Source organism: Giraffa tippelskirchi, chromosome 7 (genome assembly GCF_054371585.1).
Source record: "Giraffa tippelskirchi isolate mGirTip1 chromosome 7, T2T-mGirTip1v1.2.pri, whole genome shotgun sequence".
In the NCBI taxonomy this organism is placed as follows: domain Eukaryota; kingdom Metazoa; phylum Chordata; class Mammalia; order Artiodactyla; family Giraffidae; genus Giraffa; species Giraffa tippelskirchi.
Window position 1 is genome coordinate 827,610 of NC_137281.1, and position 19,193 is coordinate 846,802.

A 19,193-nucleotide genomic window follows, 5' to 3' on the forward strand; every position below is an offset into this window, starting at 1 on the left:
AACTTGCATTTTGGGAGGGCAAAACAATAAATGGAAAATACAACTAGAAAATTCTATTTAACATTTTTTTATTTCCTTTTTTTTTTTTTGTACTTTTTTTGGGCTGCATTGTGCAGCATTTGGGATCTTAGTTCCCTACCAGGGATGGAACCCATGCCCTCTAGTGGAAGCACAGAGTCCAAACCACTGGACTGTCAGGAAAGCCCCCACTTTTTTTTCTTCTAATTATTCTTATAAAATATGTTCTAAATAGAGAAATACTATGGAAATCTACATATTCACATACATATTTATAACCATTACACTGGGGCCGTAGCCAAGGAAGCTTTTAGTGTGGAGCACTTCTGAGGGTAGTTTTCTGGTGAAACTTAAGATGGCGGTGGTAGGTGGAGGACTGGAGGAAACGTCTCTGGCAGAGGGAACACTCATAGGGCTTCTCTCCCGTGTGGGTTCTCTCATGAGCCCGAAGGTTGGTTTTGTGGGTGAAGGCCATTTCACATGTGCTGCACGTGAAGGGCTTCTCTCCTGTATGAATCCTCTGATGCACATGGAGGTCTGATGCCTGGAAGAAGCCTTTGCCACACTCGGCACAAATACATGTCCTCTCATTATTGTGTCTTTTCTGGTGAAGTCTGAACCTAGAGGAATGCATGAAGGTCTTGGGACACCTCTCACATCTGTATACATCTGGGGCTCTATGGGATCTTTCCTGGTGTTCCCCACGTGCAGAAGTCCCCTCAGAGCTCTGGCGGGTAGAAACAGGCTCAGGGGTGAGCTGGTCTGGTTCTACGTCCATGAGGACATCTTGAGAGGAGGGTCCTTTCAGGGATCCATCCTGGGGCCTGGAGGGGCCTGGGCCTGCTCGTCTTCTGGAGATTCGTGGATTCTCCAGAGAAACACCTCTTTCTTCCAGCCTCCGACAGTTCTCTTCTTGGACAAGGAGTAGGGAAGGTATTTGGTTGCTTGGACTAGTAATACTGTCACTTACTTGATGAGTTTTCACAGAAATGTTGCCATCATTTTCTTTATCTTCATTTCCTGTAGGAGGCGAAAAAGTGACTCAGTGAAGTTGCACCCAAGAAAGAGCCCACACAGGCCACCCCTCTGGGACCTGGGCTCTGCCCACTCACTTTGTCCTGTTTCCAGGGGTGTTTCTTGAGGAGTCCAGGAGGGTGTCCCCGCATTCTCTCTTGTTGGGGTTCCTGTCGACAACTGTTTTGTGAAGTGAACGATGACTTGTCTTAAGGGCGTATTCTCACAAAAGAGGGCTTCCTGTCCCTGCATGTGGACATGGACCTGTGAACGAAGCCTGGTTACTGTCTGTAATAACTCTTCTTTCTCTACTTCCAGGCAACTCCAACAGACTACTTATTCCTGACACTCCCACAACCCTCACCCTGGGGTCAGAACCCTCTACTTACTAAGCTGGGTGTCTTCATGCCATCGTCCGTCAGATCCTCCATGAGTTTCTCCAGGTTTCTGCCACTTGCATTCCATTTCTGCTGTAAAGTGGACCTGTTACTGCAGTGCCCATTGATCATAAACTGTTCTAGGACCAGACGAGAAATTATTTCATCCTTGCTGTGTTTTTCTGGCTGCAGCCATGAGTGAAATAAGTGATAGAGTCTTTGCAGTTCCTGTCTTGCACTTGAGTTATTGCTGTCTCGAAGTAAGTCGAGCTGAGTGCTGGGGAACTCAGGGATCCCCTCTTCCTCCTGGATGGCAGATCCTTGGGTGGGTGAATTTTCTGACCCAGGATCCCTCCTGGATGCTTCACCTTCAAAGGAGATTCTGAGCTCTGAGGTCATTCTTAGCAAGAATTCTCAGAGAGCTGCAACTTGAGGGATTCAGTCTCCACTGACTTGTTTCTCAGGCAGTCTCTTTCAACAACCGGTGGATGGTGGATGTGTAAGGACTGCAAAGCTAGAGACAGAAGAAATATGTAGTTAAATACAACACTGTCATAGTTGAAAAGAAACAAACAAAATCCAGGTTCAACTGAGTTCATGGGTGAATTCTACTAGACATTTAGTGAATAAACAAATGGAGAAAATTGCAACATTATTAGTAATCCCAGAAATGTAAAATAAAACTACAACAACAAGCTACAAAATCACCATCTCCCAGAAGCACTAGAATAAAATAGTTAGCTGTGGCATGGATTGGAGGACCTGGAACTCTCAATCACTGCTGGTGAGAACTCACATTGGAAATGCTTTGATTAGTATGTAATAAATCTGTATTTACGCATTCCCCGTGACTCATCAGTTTAACTTCTCTGCCTGTACTCAACAGAAAAATATATTCATGTGCATCACAGACATATACAAGAACGTTTATGTCAACATAATTCATAATATTTCCATGCTGTAAATAATCTAAGTATCCAGCATTAAATGGGACAGATTACAATTAATTGATATCGAGGCATATTTGATAGACTGAGAAGAAATGAACTCCTTTATGCAACAACATAGAATAACCACAAAACACAGTGTTAAATGAAATAATCCAGGCACTAAACTATACATTTTGTTTCTTCTCATTCATGTTCATTGAAAAGCATTGAAATATTATCAATATTATTTAGGATGTTGGTTACATTTTTGGAAACACTGGTAGATCCTGGAATAGGTCCTTATGGGGGACCCCATCCCAGTTTCCCTGGGACTAAAGGGAGAGCTCCTGGGACACTGAACTTCCAGTTTTAGTGGGTGACCATCTACCTCTTGATCTCGGAGGGAGTTATACAGGAATGTTTCTCTGTCAAAATCCACCAAACCATATACTTTCACTTTTTCTTTTTTCTGTATGTGCATTACATTTCAATAAAAACATTCAACTTAACTTAAAATAACAAAGGGAGGTGGACTTCCCTGGTGGTACAGTGGATAAGAAACCCCCTGTCGATGCAGGGAACACGGGTTCGATCCATGGTCCAGGAAGATTCTACATGCCATGGAGCAAAGAAGCCCGGGTACCATGACTCCTGAGCCTGCGTGCTGCAACTACTGAAGCCTGAGCCTGGAGCCTGTCCTCCGCAACAGAAGAACCCACTGCAATGAGAAGCCCGTGCACCGCAACTAGAGAAAGCCCACGCAGAGCAACAAAGACCCAGTGCAACCAAAAGATAAAAATAAACAAATAAATAAATAGTGTTTTAAAAAGATTTAAACAGTAAATGGGGGACCTTCCTTGGTGGTCCAGTGACTAAGGCTGAACACTCTCCATGCAGGGTGTCTGGGCTCCATCCCTGGTCAGGGAACAAGATCCTCCTGAATAGCACAGCTAAGACCCAGTGTGACCAAATAAAGAAAGCAAACGAATTATTTTAAAATGATAAATGGAGTCTTAAATCATAATTGGAATTGACTGAAATGAATGAAGGCAATGATCTAGTATCAATACAAAGATATTCCTTCAGTACTTATAAGAGAACAAACTATTACAAAAAAAAAAAAAAAGGACAACAGAGTGAATGAAATAGGCTGGAATCCATACGCATGATCATCTTGTGCTGGAAACTGCTACAGCAGACACACGAGTCTGCAGACCCAGCCCAGCTACACCCTGTGTCAGCTCGATGATACATTCCTTAGAAAATTTTCCCTTTACTTTCAAGTCGTCTCTTTTTTTCCATCAACAATTACCCTTCCTTATGAAAAACATTTGTCTTTGCTTCACTGATATTGTCCAAGTAATAATTTTATATTGATCTGTCTCTAATGCCTGTCCTTTCCCATTGGAGTGTAGCCGTTAGAGGTGAAGCTTGCATTTCTCAATACTGATTTGTAACTGTAAAGCATATGATCTGGGCAACCAGAGGCACAGGCTTCCCTGGTGGCTCAGAGGTAAAGAAACTGCCTGCCAAGCTGGAGACTGAAATTCGACCCCAGGGTCAGGAAGATCCTCTGGAGGAGGGAATGGCAACCCGCTCCAGTATTCTTGCCTGGGAAATTCCGTGGAAAGAGGAGACTGGCGAGCTATAGCCCCTGGGGTCGCAGAGTCGGACTTGACTGAGTGACTAAACAACAAGAACCATAGGCACACGCCTTGGGATTTCAAACAAACTACTTAATCCTGTTACTACATTATTGTTCTAATTTTGTTTTCTTTTATTTTTCTATAGGATTAACATTTCAATGATTATTTATTTATTTTTTGGCTCAGCCGTGGGTCTTGGAATTGAACCTATGCCTTCAGCAGTGAAAGCGCAGAATCTTAATCACTAGACTACCAGGGAAGTCTCTGGATTTGTTTTTCTTTTTTTTAAAGTAAATCCATGCCGCAAGATCAGAAAGTGGGGGTGTTTGTTGGGATTGCTATGTGGGCTTCCAAATACTTAATTAATTTCTGTTAACTGACACCATGTTTTGTGTCAATCTCACCTGATGATCTGATCAGATTAGCCACCCTGATCTCATCAATGAATGAGACAAAGATGATTCTAGGAAAAACCCTATAGAACACTGAACAAATCTTTGCCCTTCCCCTAATCAGGGCTTCTGGGTCAGTGATAAAGGATCCGCCTGCCAATGCAGGAGACAAAAGACATATGGGTTCGATCCCTGGGTTGGGAAGATCTCCTGGAGAATAAAATGGTAACCCACTCCAATATTCTTGCTTGGAGAATTCTATGGACAGAGGAACCTGGCGGGCTACAGACCACCAGGTCTCAAAAGAGTTGGACACGACTCAGTGTGTCTAAACAACAACAATAATGATCCACTTATCACACCTATTCAGTCAACCTTTTAAAAATGTTAATCTGCTCAGGTCAGGCTCCACTGCTCCACTTAAAATTCCCTCTATGGCTCCCTCTTGCTCTCAGTGAAAAGCACCAAGTCCTTCCTGGTCCCACCAGGTTTTGCCTCTGCTTGTCCTCACCCCTCCCACTCCACCTTAGGTGTAGTGGCTGGTTATCTACATCCACATTCATTGGTTTCTATTGTTGATTTTTTTTTTCCGGTGTAATACCCCTGGGACTCCATATGAGTTCTCTTTTTTTTCGCCATGTGGCATGTGGGATCTTAGTTCCCCAGAAAAAAAAGAAAGTGAAGTCGCTCAGTCGCGTCCAAATCTTTGCGACCCCATGGACTGTAGCCCACCAGGCTCCTCCATTCATGGAATTTTCCAAGCAAGAGTACTGGAGTGGATTGCCATTTCCTTCTCCAGGGGATCTTCTTGACCCAGGGATCGAACCCAGGTGTCCTGCATTGCAGGCAAACACTTTACCATCTGAGCCACCAGGGAATCAGCAACCAGGGATCAGACCCACACTCCATGTACTAGAAGCTCCGAGTCTTTCCCACTGCCTGGCCAGAGAAGTTCCATGTGTTCTCTTTGTGGACTTCCCAGGCATACACAGACCACGTGGTCACATTTGCAGAAATGTACTCAATTTCACACAAGCAAGGCTGCGGAGCAGCATTATGGCTAAGACTTGGAATTCGAAATTGTCATATTTAGACAACTGTTGGAATACAAAATTGTTGTATTTTCATCACAAGAAAAAGAAATGTAATGATGTATGCTGATGGATGCTAACTAGACTTATTGTGGTGACTTATTGTGGTGATTATTTCCCAATGCATGCAAATATCATGTCGTATGTAGTACATCTGAAACTAATACAATATATATGGCAATTATATCTCAGGAGAAAACAAAACACAACAACCCTTCCCCCACCCCATATTGCCAGTGTTCTTAACCTGGAGCCTGGCATTTCCAAGCTGTGTGACCCCATACATGATGCCATCAGGCCTCCATCCTTGTCATGGGGGCCCTGATCTCTAAGGACACCCAGCTCAGAATTGCCACAAGAGCCAAACTAGTTACTACATATGAAGCATGTGGAGTATTCAGTGGCACATGGTAAGCACAGAGTAAAAGGCTGCTAAGCAACTGACACACCCTTTCACTTTCAGCCCCCCCACCTCAATTGGCCACGAACCTCCACTTCCATCCGGACCTCCCGGAGGCTTCCCTGGGGGTTTAGCAGTAGAGAATTTTCCTGCCAATACAAGAGACTTGGGTTTGATCTGAGTCACAAAGATCCCCTGGAGAAGGAAATGGCAACCCACTCCAGTATTCTTGCTTGGAGAACCCCATGGACAGAGGAACCTGGCAGGCTACAGTCATGGGGTTGCAAACAGTCGGACATGATTTAGTGACTGAAAAAAATTAAAAACCATGCCAGACACAGACTTTCCTAGAAGTGGGCTTCAGTCAGGCCAGATTTTGCACAGCCTGAGCAGTTGTTCCAACAGACCATCCCCCATGCCTGCGAGGCATCCATGTCTTTGTATCTAGGAATTTTCTCCCCAGAGCTATAAACACAGGAGTGCACACTCACACACACACACACACACGAAATGGCAAATTTTCATTTTGTTCAGGAAACTCACCTCCCCCAGAAGACTGAACTCCACGCTGAGTGACCCTGAGCTGAAGGCTGAGGACTCTTCACTGTGTGACTCCCCTTCTCAACTGGATTTATCTGATGTGCCCTCCCAAGGCTCCTCCCTTTTATAGAATCAAGGACAGTAATGCATTTAAAGGCCTGATTGGAGAAAGTGTGCCTGTTGATGGGATCTCCATTGGAAGCTTCATTAGCGGCAGCTCTCACTTTCCAGTACAGTATCTCATACCAGCCCTGGGCCTGGGACAATAGGCCACAGTCTAACACTTATATTTCTGCAGTGAAATGTAACAACACGTGCACTGAAGTGGGGATAGAAAGTATAGTCTCAGGGGTGTTCTGGCCAAGTTCTGTCATAGTTATTGTTTAGTCTCCAAGTTGTGTCTGACTCTTTGGTGACCCCGTGGACCGTAGCCCACCAGGCTCTTCTGCTATGGGATTTCCCAGGCAAGAACACTGGAGTGGGTTGCCATTTCCTTCTCCAGGGGATCTTCCCAACCCAGGAATCGAACCCTGGTCTCCTGCATTGGCAAGCGGATTCTTTACCACTGAGCCACCTGGGAAGTCCCATAGTTTTGTCACAAATGAGTTTTATACAAACTTAACACTTTCCAATTTTCCAAGATTTGTGGATTCCAAGTGAAGCAGAGAACAAGACTAATATTTCCTCCTTCTGGGAATTTCCTGGGGGTCCAGTAGTTAGGACTTGGCACTTTCACTGGTGAGGGCCACCAGAACTAAGATACAGCAGGCCAGCCGGCTGTGAGGCTGGGCCCAAGCAAAAACAGAGTCGAAGACAAAGTCCGTCCTCCTGTGCTGGTGAGTCAGAGGGCGCCCCTAGGATCCCAAAGGAAGGGTTCCTAGTCCAACAGAAGAATCACAGGTGTAGAAACCAAGATCCTTTAGTGGGAAGGGGAAGAGCAGTGTTTATTTTAGGTAAAGAAAGTGCACGATGTTTGACGGACTTGTGGGGAGTGAGGAGGGGGAAGGGGTTTCAATAGGGACTGGCGCCTGGTCTGAAAATCTGGTGGGGGTGTATTGTGTACTCACTCGGGGGAAGGCGGGAAGGCGGGAGGAAGGGATTTCAGGAAAACCCAGCACTTTTGCTTTCTGACCAGTGGAGTGAGTGACCCCCTGGAAGACGAGAGGAGAGTTAGGGAAGCAGATGGAAGGCTTTCTGAGAGAAGGGACTTTTGGAGTGGTCCTAATATTATCTGCTTTCAAGTTATATCCAGAATCCGTTACTCCTCCAGCCCCGTATCCCTCCCTCAGATTAATGAGGTCAGCTCTTGACTGACCTCTCCCGCCAGTCTTTTTTGTGGTCGGGGCGGGGGACGGGGTGGGGGGTGGGGTTGCTGTTACGCAGCTTGTGGGATGTTAGTTCTCTAACCAGGGTCATAGCAGGGAAAGCTGGAGTCCTAACCTCTGGACCTCCACGGAATCCCCCCACGAGTCTTTCTATTCCTGAAGCAGTCATCAGAGGGACAGTTTAAAAAAACATTTTCTTAAAAAAATTTTATTTGTTTTTCCACACCACGTGACATGCAGGATCTTAGTTCCCCAACCAGGGATCAATCCCGACACCCCTGCTCAGAGTCTTAACCTCTGGACTGCCAGGGATTAAGTCCGAAACTGTGTTATTAACAAGTCTGGGCATGTCCCTTGTCTGTGGAAGCTCCCAGTGGCTCAGATCGTCATTGTAAAGGACTTTTCCACTTCCCTTAGCCTTGCAGTTTCAGACAATTCCATAAAAATGAATGATCAGCAATGTGAAATTAACACGAAAACAAAGACATATGAAATGCAAACTCGTATATCATCAAATTCAATGGACCTAAAATACCTGTCAACTCACCCTTAGCATTTACACACTATTTCTGGGATTGCCTCACCCCAGACAGGAAAGCGTCGAGATACCACAGTGTAGAAACCGGCATGCTGACCGTGGCTGAAGGCCTTGCTGACCCGGCTCTGGGGTCCGGGGCATCTCACCTCCTCCTCTTGACCCTTTGCTTCCTCTGCACCACCCCCGTTGCCTCTGCTGTTCCCAGAACCCCGAGGCTTCACCCCCATCTTAGGCTTTTATCCCCCTTCCCTCTGTCTCTGGGAGAAGAACCCTGGCTGCTGCTGCTGCCTCTAAGTCGCTTCAGTCGTGTCCGACTCTGTGCAACCCCATAGACGGCAGCCCACCAGGCTCCCTGTCCCTGGGATTCTCCAGGCAAGAACACTGGAGTGGGTTGCCATTTCCTTCTCCAATGCATGACAGTGAAAAGTGAAAGTGAAGTCGCTCAGTCGTGTCCGACTCTTTGCGACCCCATGGACTGCAGCCTGCCAGTCTCCTCCGTCCATGGGATTTTCCAGGCAAGAGGACTGGAGCGGGTGCCAGGGCCTTCTCTGGAAGAACCCTGGAGTTCTCCTCAAATTCTCTTCAGGTCCTTTTTTTCCAAACATCTGCTTCTCAGTGAGAACTGCCCTGGACCCGTTTTCTAAAACTCAGCACCTCCGCACCCCTGCCCCCGTCAGTCTGTACCCTCTCAGCTTTTTCTCCAGAGCACTGATCTCCATCAAACTCGATATTCTCCTTACTTGTCTTATTACTGCCTTTCAGTCCCCACTGATAGGAATTTTGTTTCTATTTTGTTTGGCTCTGTTATCTCCAGCGATTTACACAGAGCATTTGGGATTTGGCAGGTCTCATTAATGATATGTCAGTTTGAAATGAACATTCCAGGTGTGAGAGAGTGTGGCCTGACCTACCGCGGCCACTGCAGGAAAGGCAGAATCGGAAGACTTATGGACTTGGTTTATGGAATGGGAACCTCAGGACGGTTTCAGGTGTGGAAGAGATGGTCATCTTGTGGGGGCTGCTGATCACACCCCAAAACTGCAGCGAGAAACACAGATGACAGCAACTGGCAGAGTCCTGCTGGGAGCTGAGGTCGCCTCAGCCTTGTCCGGATGAGAGTCCTAGGCTGCGGGGAGGAGGAGTTAAAGCAGAGCGGTTTCTGGGACACGCAATGACTTCCTGTATAGACAGTGATGTTCAGGCAGGAGGCTTTGAGGAGCTGTCAGGCTGATGAGCTCTCCTGGCTTGTCAGGCCAGGCCCTCTCATCCCACAGACTTTGGGGATGACAGCTCAGACGGCGCTTCTACCCTGTCCAAGTTAAGGTTAAAACAGATGAATCTGGTGGCCTATTGTGGTGAAAGCTGGACTCCCTTCCCTGCCCAGCCTAGTCATTTCATACACGTGTGTCCTCCAAGGCTTCTGGCCTGAACTTGGCCATTCCTTCACACACACAGAGCAACTCATACATCCAGGGGGATATAACTAGACATGGAACAAGAATGACAACCTCACAAAAGTCATAGTAGCACATGCTACATGGAATGAAGAACTGGAAGAAAAGTATGAAGAAATGAAATTCAGAGGAAAAAGTAAGCCAGGAAGTGAGGAGAGAAAAAGCCATAGGAGCAAGAAGATATGCTTTCTAAAAATAGCAAAAATGTTGGTTATGGACAACATTGACACAGAAAGGGGCTGAGGAGAACACGAAGGGGGGCGCACGTGTGTGTGTCCTCAGTCGCTTAGTCGCGTATGACCGCACGGACTGTGGCCCGCCAGGCTCCTCTGTCCATGGGATTTCCCAGGCAAGAATACCGGAGTGGGTTACCATTTCGTCCTCCAGGGGATCCTCCCTAAACCAGGGATCAAACCCACATCTCCTGTGTCTCCGACACTGGCTGGTGGATTCTTAACTGCTGCACCATCTGGGAAGCCCGCATGGGACGGGAGTATATAAAGAATGAACCGGTGAGTCCGATGATCAGACTGAAGATGACATCTAAAAGGCCAGGGGCAGGAGAATGAAATAGAAAGCATAAAAAAACAAAGTTTGTGATCCACCTCGGGGAAGGGATTTTTCTCTGCTTTATGCCTCCAAAACAGTGGCTGACACCTATTACTATTAACTAGTTGTGGTGCTGAACACACCCTCTGAGCCCTCTAGAGTGCTGCAGCTACTGAAGCCTGCTCGCCCTAGAGCCTGGGCTCCACAAGAGAAACCACTGCAGTAAGCTCTCCCACTGCAACTGGAGTAGCCCCGCTCTCCACAACTAGAGAAAGGCCGTGCACAGCAACAAAGACACAGCACATTCAAAAATACATGTGTAAATAAATACTAGTTGTGGGATACACAAAGAAAATGTAAGTAGACACACCAAGATCTGGATCCCTCCCCAAGAGAGCAGAAAATACATGATGATCAGGCAGGAGACGTGGGACTGTGTGGGTGAGGGCGGGGTTCAGCAGCCTAAGTCAGGTGTGGACATGATCCTGAAGTTGCTGGACTCTGAAGCATGTGGGAGGAGGTGGCCGAAGGTCAGGGATGAGGCAGGCTGATTGATATCCGTGGAAGAGTCAGGAGACAAGCAGAGGCACAGGTGACCCCGGCAGGGGGTACCATGAGGCTGTTACCTGAGGGCGTGCGTACAGAGGCTGGTAGGAGAAAGCAAGAGGCCAGACAGCAGGAAAGCAAGAGTCCTGGAAAGTCTCTGGAGGTCCAGTGGTTGGGACTCCGAGTTCTCACTGCTGAGGGAATGGGTTCAATGCCTGATAAGGGAGCTAAAATCTTTCACACACACACACACACACACACACACACACACACACACACACACACACACACACACACACACACACACACACACACACACACACACACACACACACACACACACACGGCAAGACTCATCACACACACACACACACACACACACACACACACACACACACACACACGGCAAGACTCATCAGTGACTTGAGGGCGTGGCAGTGCTTCTCACAGCTCCCAATGTGTGAACGCTCAGCTGTGTCTGACTCTTTGCAACCCCACAGACTGCAGCATGCCAGGCTCCTCTGTCCTTGGGATTTCCCAGGTTGCCATTTCCTCCTCCAGGGGATCTTTCTGACTTAGGAATTGAACCCACGTCTCCTGCATTGGCAGGCAGATTCTTAACCATTGAGTCACCTGCGAAGCCTTCTTCCATCTCCCAGTGGCCCTTAGTTTGGAGCCATTTAGTCTAGCTCAGAGATTGTTATCAACTCAGCTTGTTGGATTTTCCTAATCAATAGAAATCAATAAAAAGCCAGATGAGAAATTCAGGCAAGGCTTTATTGGAACTCGTGCCACAGAACATCAGAGCAAGCACAAGGGGCAGGCGATGCTCTCGCTGGCTTCTGGAGGAGGGGTGAGCAGGGAGGGCAGGGGCAGACCAGGGGGTCTGCCCGTCCCTCTGTGGAGGCACTGTGTGCAGGATCATGTGTAGTACTTTTTGTAATTTTGCTTTTGCTCCCGGCAGGCAGGCACCTCAAAGGTGGCAGTTGGCTTTGGGCCTTTTTGTATTTTATCGTTTATAATTTGCCCCAACTGCCCATGCGTGGAGTTATTTTTAGTCCCTTAAAGCCTCTTTGTATCTGCCACTCAAGGAGACTTTGCCCAGGAGCAAGCAGTGCAGCAAAGGGTCTCGGGTCCTACACCCCAGCCTGTCTCCCGCCGAGGAGCAAATCTTCAGTTATGTCACCTGGGGCGGCCCCTCAGAACTGGGCCACTGAGGGCCAGATCCCAGGCCTTCGTCTTCCTGTTAGATGTGAACATCCAACCTCAGTAGGCTTTCAGTCTACAGCAGCTGTGGATACACATGACGCACACATCCATACTTACTGCAACACTTTGAAACCGATGTTCTTTCCCCCTTGCGTCAGTAGTTCATTTCTTCATATTGAAGGGGAGTATTCCACTGATAAATATAACACTTTCTTAACCATCCATCTGTAGATGGATGCTTGTTTTTGCTATCTAGTTGTAGGGTTTGAAGAATAAAGTTCCTGGAAATGTGAGAACTGTTGTTGTCTGCCTAACTTATGTCTGCCTCTCTTGCGACCCCATGGACGGTAGCCTGCCAGGCTCCTCTGTCCATGGGATTCTCCAGGCAGACAGATTCTTTATCACTGAGCCACCAGGGAAGCCCAAATGTGCGAATACATACAAGTATTTCTGTGGGCACAGGGTTTCCATTTCTCTTGTAATTACAGTGAGCAATGAGTGGATGTAACTTTATCAACCGCCAGTATTTCCAAGTTTTTTACTACTTTGCATTCCTACCAGCAATGTATGCGAGTTCTGCTTTTCTTCGTATCTTCAATACGTGGATATTGCCAGTCTTTTAATGCTACCCAGGAAAATGAGTGTGCAGTGGGGCCTCACTGTGGTTTTCACTCATATTTCCTTAAACAATAATACTGACACTATTTTCATGTGCTTCTTTACAATTCATATAGAACCCACCTGCAAAGCAGGAGACACAGATTTGATCCCTGGGTCGGGAAGATCCTCTGGAAAAGCAAATGGCAACCCACTCCAGTATTCTTGCCTGGGAAATCCCATGGACAGAGGAGCCTGGCAGGCTACATTTATGGGGTTGCAAAAGAGTCGGACATGACTGAGTGACTAAACAACACATATAACAGTAAAGTATTGACCTATGAAGACTGAATGGCATGTTCATTTGAGTTACATGAGGTATAGAGGCCTCAATGGATGGGATCAATGTGCTGTAATCCACCATAAGATGCCATCCCTCCCAGGACACGTTAACATCTGTGGTGGTGTCTCAGATGTAAAAAAAATTGGTTACTTCTCACTTTATGCTAATGAACCTCATTTTTATATAAAATATAATTTTTGTTATGTCTTCCACATGATTTCTGGTCTTTTCTCATGTAATTGACCAAATTGTGTTACTTTTGTCTACTAATGCCTTTTGCTATTTTGTGCTTAAAGTTATTTGGAAAAAATCATGTAAACACATATGAGGATAAATCTAACACAAATATTTTCCTTACCATCTGTATAAGTATGAAATGAATAAATTATTGTTGTGAATTCTTTCAGTGGCATTTGGATTCACTTACAGTAGCATCTGTTTTCACTGTGGCTCTGACCTCCTTGGCTGTCTGATTTATTTCCACAGTGCTATTTTAGCCCCTGCCAGAGGTGGCACTAGTGGCAAAGAACTTGCCTGCCAATGCAGGAGACAGAAGAGTCGCAGGTTCAATCCCTGGATTGGGAAGATCCCATGGAGAAAAGCACGGCAGCTGCCCACTCTAGCATCCTTGCCTGGAGAATTCCATGGACATAGGAACCTGGTGGGCTACAGCCCATAGGGTCGCAGAGTGGGACACGACTGAAGTGACTGAGCGCACACAGATGCCTGCATACAGCTGCATGATTGTAGCTTGTGAGACATGCCCTTCAAGACCCAGCCCTGAAATAGGCAACTATTTTCTTCCCAAAACATTAGCACTAATCATATTTGTGATTATAGTGTTTACCAAATGTAGACAATTGATATGTGAGAAAGAGAGAAAAACAGTCTTCAATAAATCCTAGTCTATATGCATTGGATAACTTCAGAAATTAGGGCCTAAAATTTGCTCCTCTGTTAAGTATGGGTGATAGTATTGAGAATATCTAGAGCTAAAAACACTTTAAATTATAACTATCCTCCCTTTGATTGCTTTTAAATGTACTGAAATTCCCCAATCACTTTATAGAACCCCAATTATTCTGAATTATGGTGGATTGCTCACGACTTTTCCGTCAACAAGAACACAGACACAAATTATCAAAGGATTCATTCTGAAAACAGTATGGTTTTGACTCCAAAATAAACTGCTAGAAAACTGCATCTCAACTTCTTTTTTGTTTTGCATCTCAACTTTTAATATGCATTTTTCTTTTTCGCCTGCACTGCACAGCATTCAGGATCTTAATTCCCCAACCAAAGATGGAACCTGTGTCCCCTGCAATGGAGGTGTGGAGCTCTAACCACTAGACTGCCAGGGAATTCCCTATAAGCATTCTTTCTAATCCTCTGTGTGAAAAACTTCTTCAAAGTTTGTTTTTTTGTTTTTTCCTCAACAATTGCCTGTACTTGAAATATCTTGCCTGTTCTGCTTTTTTCTTCTTGAATAATGGAGATAGTGAACTGAATAATTTAACTGACTGTCACTAATATTCTAACAACTCTTCCCAACTCCATGTTCAGTGAAACCATGTTGGCAGTTTGAAATTGGCCAAAGTGAGAGTATTTATATAAGGGAAACTGGAAAACACTACAAACCAAGACTTAATTATGGTTTTGAAAACCTAGGCTTAAGAATATATAAACATTAAAGATTAAACTTATATAAGTATATGGTACATGTGGTAATTACATTGTACAGAATGCATAAAAATTAAGGAACAAAAATGAGCTGATTACTTGTTAATAAAAAGGTAAATAATCACAACATAAAAAAGTAAAATGAGAAAAAAAAATAAAACAAGTATAAACAGATATTTCACCAAGAAGATATACAGATGGCAAATAAACACATGAAAAAAAATGTTCAACACCATGAATCCTTAAGGAGATGTAACTAAAATTAGTGTTTCCTTACTAAAAGGGTAAATTCAAAAGACTGACCATATCAAGTACTGGCAAAAATGTAGAGGCATTTTACATAAACCTGGTGGGTATATAAAAGCAAACAATGATTTCAGGTCACCATTTAGCTGTTTTGTAAGTTATTAAACATTCACCTATTCTGACTCAGGTATTATACTTTGAGTTATTAACACAAGGCAAGTGAAAATACATACATACAGAATTACACAAAACTGTTCTATCAGCTTTACTTAGAATAGCCAAAACTAGAAGCAACCCAAATTATCTTAACCAGACGAATGAATAAACAAATGGAATATAGAAAAGATACTTAGTTCAGCAATAAAAAGAATGAACTATTTTTATATAAATAATTGAAGAATCTCAACATAATTATGAGCCATGAACAAAATCAGAAAAAAGTAAACATTTTAAGAATAAAATCATATATAATTTTAGAACACACAAAATAATCTATTGGAAGGTAAATCAATGATGGCTGAAGAAACTTAATTATTGTGATTATGATGAGGTTTTCTTAGTTTACATGTAAATTTTAAATTGCATACTTCAAATGGACACAGAATATTGCATGATGACTAGAATAAAAATTCATAAAACGGTTCAAAAGCAAAATATAGATATCCCACTCTTTTCAGAAAATCAGGCTTGGCAATCCTATATTGCCTCTCTTTCCTGACGACCTTGGAGAAGCAGCCTTGCCTTAGTGGTAGCAAATACTGATGAGTAATAGATCCCTTCCCACCCGAGTTAACAGGAATTCTGGCTGGTCACAGAGCCACACTGTGGACGAAGGGTTCTCCTTTCTGTTTGCTTCTCTGCCTCTGTGGCAATGGGCTTTGGCTGAACACCCCAGAGAGGCTATAGGAATCCAGAAAACCAACAGCTTATTTTCTTTGACAATGACCTCAGCCACAAAAAACACACATGCCTGGAGGTTGGGAATTTCTGGGCATCTGTGCACACCTACTGCACAGTCACTGGAGCATCTGTTGATACAGCTGGAGAAGGGGCACGCTCCACCTACTTCACTGCAGTCTCCTCTGCTCCAGGGTTACTTTATCAAGAGGGGTCCCCCTAGCCCTGTAGTCTTACAGTGTCACCATCTAGTGAACTCTGGGGATCAGGGATGTGGTTCTTTCATAGGTTAACTGCTAAGCATTATGTGATATTCACTCTGAATAACAATTCATGTTCCCAGAAGTACTAGAGGTTGTCACAACTTTTTCTGAGCCCACAAAAAACCCTGATACACAGTCCACAAATCAGGACCCCAAAGCTCTGCAGTCTTTCCTAGGAGACTTCAGGCAACAATGTATTTACATTGTGCCAAAACCAGAAAGAGAGCTATATTCTTCATTCATACTGACATGTGAGGCAAACAAGGTACCTGACCCCCATGAAATCTGTGCCACCCTCAATGCTGGTAGAGCCTAGCTGTCTTCAGATCACCTCACACAGTGAATAGAACCCCCAGACCAAAGGGGGCTTAATATTAATGCCTTTATTATTGCAAAATGCAAAGTAATATGAGGCATCCAGTTCCCAGCTTGGTTCCTCCAGTTCCTCCAGAGTTGGAGGCTGAGAAAATCCAAGAGAAGTGTCACTAGAAACTAACATGTTCCTGAGAATGCAGGCCTTCCTGTCAAATCACCAACAGAATTCAGACTGGGTCCACTGGGCCCAAACTGAATGAGGTTCACGCCCTACTGTTGAAATGAGAAGGGAAACAGGATGCCATAAGAGCTAAGACTACTCATTACTTCTGTCCACAAAGGGGATGGGACAGAGGTCAGCTTACCTAAGCATGTTGGGAGGTAATTTTTGCACACTGTGGACCTGCCAGGTGACAGAGATGAAATGAATTCTGCCATAGAACTGGCAGTGACATAAAGCTGGTGAGGGTCCTGGGAGGTAAGAAACTGTAACACAACTCCTAAGAGATTCTCATATACCTGAAACTTTAGGGGAATGCCCCTACTGAAGATTTTCTGATATATGAACTTTAATTCAGGTAGATGGCTCCCTCACAACTTCTTTCCTCCAGTGTAATTATACTAGAAGTAAACTGCATCTGCTGGCACATCTAAGGCCTTTCACTAGTGTGAAGTCTCTAGTGTTGAATGAGGCCATATTAGCAGCTAACAGACTGCCCACGTTCACTGCACTCTTAAGATATCTTTCACTGTGAACTCTCTAATGCTGAATGAGGCTGGAACTTTGGCTAAAGGATTTTCCACTGTCCCCAGACTCATGAGATCTTTCTCCAGTGTGAATTTTCAGGTGTTCATTGAAGTTAGATTTGCAATTAAAAGACTTCCTACGTTCTTTTCTCTGATGAGGCCGTTCTCCAGTGTGACCTTTCCAGTGGTAAATGAGGCTAAATTTTCGGCTAAAAGATTTCCCACATTCATGACATTCATAAGGCCTCTCTCCAGTATGAATTCTCTGGTGTTGAATGAGGATGGATCTTTGAGTAAAAGATTGTCCACATTCTGCACAATCATAAGGCCTTTCCCCAGAGTGAACTCTCAGATGGTTAATGAGGTTAGATTTGCAGCTAAAGGATTTTGCACATTCCTGACACTCATAAGGCCTCTCTCCTGTGTGGACTCTCAGGTGGATAATGAGATTAGATTTGCAGCTAAATGATTTTCCACATTCCCTACACTCATAAGGCCTTTCTCCTGTGTGGATTTTCTGATGTGAACTGAGGCTAGAGCTTTGCTTAAAGGATTTCCCACATTTACTGCACTCATAAGGTCTTTCTCCAGTATGAAGTCTCCTGTGATGAATGAGGGTGGAGCTTCGGCTAAAGGATTTTCCGCATTCACCACACTGATGAAGCCGTTCTCCATGGTGACCTTTCTGAATTTGAACAAGGTTGGATCTTTGACTAAAAGATTTTCCACATTCTTTGTACTCATAAGGTTTTTCTCCAGTGTGAACTTTCCTGTGGGTCTTCAGGCTGTTGCTTCGGGTAAAGCATTTTCCACATTCATGGCATTCATAAGGCCTTTCTCCAGTGTGGACTTTCTGGTGCTGAATGAGATTCCACCTTCGGGTAGAGGTTTTTCCACATTTGCTGCACTCATAAAGCCCTTCTCTAGTGAGGAGTCGTTGGTCCTCAACAAGTGCATCTGTGCAGTTGAGGATTTTTTTGCCTTCTCCCCAGTTCTGATGCCTTTCCCCACTGTGAAAGACAGCCTCACACTCATTATTGTTGTTTGGGTTCTCATTAGTGTGAGTGACTGGTTGATAGAAAAATCCCATGCCAGCTAAGTCATCTTTCCTTATTCCCTCAGAGGAAAAGGATTCCCCTGACACATGGGTTTTGCAGCTGTTTATAATTAAGGGTGTGTCCACAGAAGTTCTGATGGGTATCTCTCCAATGTGTTGCCCCTGGTATTGCTGCAGGTTGGCAGAGATATGGAATCGATTCCCACACGTGTATGGTTTCTGCCCAAGATGTGCTTCCTGATGCTCAGGCAAGTGAAAATTATCTCTCAAGACTGGACCACATTTCTCAAAGGGCTGGCCCTTCTGGGGAGATGAATCTGCCTTGACAGTCTTGATCTGTGACTTTCCTTTTACAGAAATGCTTTTTTCAGAAGGTGCTCCCTTATCTTCTACTCCATGCCAACAGCCTGAAATTAAAGAAGTGATGGTGAAGTACACATTAACCTTTTTGAGAAGGCATCACAAATGTAACTTGATACATCAAAGAATCAGTCCATGAAACTGTTTTCAGGAAAAGGAAGTTGGGGTCACCTTAAGAAAGCAACTTCTGTACACCACTCAGTCCCTAAGGTCACAGAACGGTGCAGGCCTCAGTGGGCACAGGACACAAAGAAAGGCCCAGGGGGAAAGGCACGTGCTACAGATCATTCTCTGTCAATGGCCTTATTTTTTTGGCCATGATACCTGGCATGTGGGATGTTACTTCCCCAAACAGGGATTGAATTAGCGTCCCCTGCAGTGGAAGCACAGAGTCTTAACCACTGGATCACCAGGGAAGGCATGTCAATAGCTTTTAGCAGGATTATATCTGCTGATGACATGTGATGCTGTGCAGGAGTCAATTTCAGGTCCAGAAAAATCTGACTCGTACAAAGGTTAACAGGTGTTTAAGGATTATTAGATAGGTGCATACTTTAGAATACTACAAAGGGGGAAAGCGCTGAGGAGGGAACAGTGTGAGGAATGAGTAAGGTAAGCAGTCCAGAGAGGTAGACAGTAGCTCTCTGCTGGAGTCAGAAT

General features: G+C 44.8%; 2 protein-coding genes across 6 annotated transcripts in view; both read right to left on the minus strand.

Annotated features, from left to right (window-relative positions):
- Positions 1–328: 328 nt before the first annotated feature.
- LOC145514456 (zinc finger and SCAN domain-containing protein 4-like) lies at positions 329–1,808 on the minus strand. Its single transcript, XM_081512291.1, has 3 exons — positions 1,422–1,808; positions 1,131–1,296; positions 329–1,038 (listed from the first exon to the last, which is right to left on the minus strand). The coding sequence occupies exons 1-3, from the start codon at positions 1,806–1,808 to the stop codon at positions 329–331; spliced, it is 1,263 nt and encodes a 420-aa protein (XP_081368417.1).
- Positions 1,809–14,548: 12,740 nt separating this feature from the next.
- LOC145514434 (uncharacterized) overlaps positions 14,549–19,193 on the minus strand; it is a 60,915-nt gene continuing 56,270 nt past the window's right edge. For 4 of the 5 annotated variants that reach the window (XM_081512218.1, XM_081512216.1, XM_081512219.1 and 1 more), the window contains one exon: positions 14,549–18,580. In XM_081512218.1, the coding sequence (XP_081368344.1) occupies positions 17,130–18,580 (1,451 nt within the window). In that variant the 3' untranslated portion in view covers positions 14,549–17,129. The remainder of the gene's footprint in view (positions 18,581–19,193) is intronic. The other variant, XM_081512220.1, reaches the window with a different exon arrangement.

What these genes read in the sequence shown, in the direction of transcription:
- LOC145514456 (XM_081512291.1), bottom strand. Translation starts at nt 1,808, where the DNA reads ATGACCTCAGAGCTCAGAATCTCCTTTGAAGGTGAAGCATCCAGGAGG. An exon ending in GCATGAAGACACCCAGCTTA is followed by an intron (nt 1,297 to 1,421) that starts GTAAGTAGAGGG and finishes CTTCGTTCACAG; the next exon opens with GTCCATGTCCACATGCAGGG. An exon ending in ACCCCTGGAAACAGGACAAA is followed by an intron (nt 1,039 to 1,130) that starts GTGAGTGGGCAG and finishes CGCCTCCTACAG; the next exon opens with GAAATGAAGATAAAGAAAAT.